The sequence below is a fragment of the Herpailurus yagouaroundi genome, unplaced genomic scaffold, assembly GCF_014898765.1.
Source record: "Herpailurus yagouaroundi ecotype Mexico unplaced genomic scaffold, PumYag 198, whole genome shotgun sequence".
Classification (NCBI taxonomy): Eukaryota; Metazoa; Chordata; class Mammalia; order Carnivora; family Felidae; genus Herpailurus; species Herpailurus yagouaroundi.
Window position 1 is genome coordinate 27,023,847 of NW_024412429.1, and position 2,031 is coordinate 27,025,877.

The 2,031-nt window shown below is 49.6% G+C and overlaps 1 protein-coding gene across 1 annotated transcript in view; it reads right to left on the reverse strand.

Annotated features, from left to right (window-relative positions):
* HECA (hdc homolog, cell cycle regulator) overlaps nucleotides 1-695 on the reverse strand; it is a 51,880-nt gene extending 51,185 nt beyond the window's left edge. Inside the window, exons 1-3 of the mRNA XM_040448628.1 lie at nucleotides 556-695; nucleotides 345-500; nucleotides 45-238 (exon numbers count right to left, since the gene is read on the reverse strand). Of these exons, the coding sequence (XP_040304562.1) occupies nucleotides 45-238; nucleotides 345-500; nucleotides 556-695 (490 nt within the window). The remainder of the gene's footprint in view (nucleotides 1-44; nucleotides 239-344; nucleotides 501-555) is intronic.
* Nucleotides 696-2,031: the final 1,336 nt, after the last annotated feature.

A 2,031-nucleotide genomic window follows, 5' to 3' on the forward strand; every position in this document is an offset into this window, starting at 1 on the left:
AGAGCGTGTCAGCGAAGCCGAATCAAAACAAGCCGGAGACCCGCCTTCTCCCTCCCCGGCTTCCTGGAGCCGGCGCGCGGCCACCCGAGGCTCGCAGCCGCGCGAGCGCGGCGGGCTCGGGACCCGAGCTAGACGCTCCCGAGCCGGAGGGAAAAGGCGGGTCTCCGGCTTGTTTTGATTCGGCTTCGCTGACACGCTCTGTCCCCGCCCCCGCCCGTGACGACACTGGGGATTCGGCCTGGCCGCGCCCACCAGGTGACCTCAAGGCGGACCGGCCCGCCCGCGTGACGTCACGCCCCGCGCGAGCCGGCCACGTTCGAGTGACGTCATTCTGGCGCCCTCACCGCAGGCCTGCGAAGCTATTGGCCGTGCGCGAAGCCACGTTCCTGAAGTGACCTCCTACACCAATCCGGTGGCATCTGGCGTAGTTATTCGGTGGCCTCCCGACCTTCATGTAATTGAGGCTTAGAACAATATGGTCCTGAAAAATAGGCGGGTGACTAGAAGAAGGGAAAACAAAGGATTTTGGATTAATAATCCATCAAAAGACCTTACCCTTCAAGAACAGTTTTAGGGTCAGTAATTATAGAAATAGGATCGAGGTCCCAGACAATGGGGATGAACAGCAGGGTCCCTGAATGAGAAGCCGGCACAGTGTAGTGGTGAAAGTAATTCATACAAACAGGACCCACCATCCAGGGATAAAACTAAATGTTGCCTGTGACCACTAGGCAGGACCTGCTTGGGAGGAAACCCAATCCCTGTGGGCTGAGCTGTCCCAGAAGAGAGATAGCTGCGTTGGAAGCAGGCTAAGATTAAAACGTGACGCCTCTGAAGAGAGGCAGTGACCTGAGAGCAGGAGACCCCTGGGAAGAGTTCTACATGGTTTCTCTTTTCTGCAACTTTATTCTGCCTTTTCACAGACCAGCTCCTTCCCATATCTCAGGTTCCAGATCAAACACACTTCCTTCAGGATGCTATAGTAGAGCTCCTACCTTCCGGGAGGAGCTGTGAGAAGTATCACTGATAATTTTTCTCATCCATCTCTCATTTTGTTGACGACGTATACGTTTACTTGTTTCCTAGCTATCTCCTTCTCATTCTCGGGAAAGCTCCACAGGTAGTAGGTTTTATCCGTCTTGGGCACCTCAGGGAGCAGCTAGCATATATTTGTTGAATGTATAAATTAGGTTATTTTCCCCATGATCTATGGAAGAAAACTATTTTAGTTGACAATTTACAGTTTTCCCCTCCTCTAGTGTAAACTTTAATTAACCCAGCTCTTCAGTAAAGGCTCAGTGGCTGTGTTATAAAGCATAAAGGGACAGACAGGGATGTGCAGAGAAGAGAACTCTCCCTCTCAGGCTCACCTAATGGAGAGATTCTGACTGGGAGCTCCCAGGTTCATAGGAGAGTCCATAGCAGAGCTTGGAGCTATAGGGAGGAGCACTGGATACTCAGGGGTAATTGCTGGTTGGACTTTTCAGTAGGAAAATGATGAACCTTTTAATTCCCCAATACATATGGAGAGTTACATTAGATAAATAAATATTTTGTGCCTATATTTTCACATCTATTTCTCCCCCACCCTGACATTTTCTAAGCACTAGAGGAACAGAGATTGAGTCTATCTTTCTAGCTAACTCGGCAGAGTCTAGCAAAAAACCTGACCCACAGTAAGTGGTGAAGAAAATCTGTTGAGTGGAGGTTGCGTAATGCACTTTTCTCTGGCTACATTTTTCTGAACCTTGAAGTGTCAACCTAAACCATCCATTCTCTAGGAAGTCTACTCTGACAGCCCAAAGTGAGATTCGCCCCCAAGTGCTCCCTGTTACCATCCCTACCAAAACTCCATGCACACACGTATTGAAGATGCCTGTTTACTTGTCTCTTGCCTGGGCCCCCACTGGACTACCAGCTACGTGATGGCAGAAACTGTGTCTTAGTTTCTGCCTCACTGAATCCTTGTTGCCTAGTTCAGTGCATGGTATAGAGTAAGTATATGAGAAGTGCATGAATAAATGAATGGAC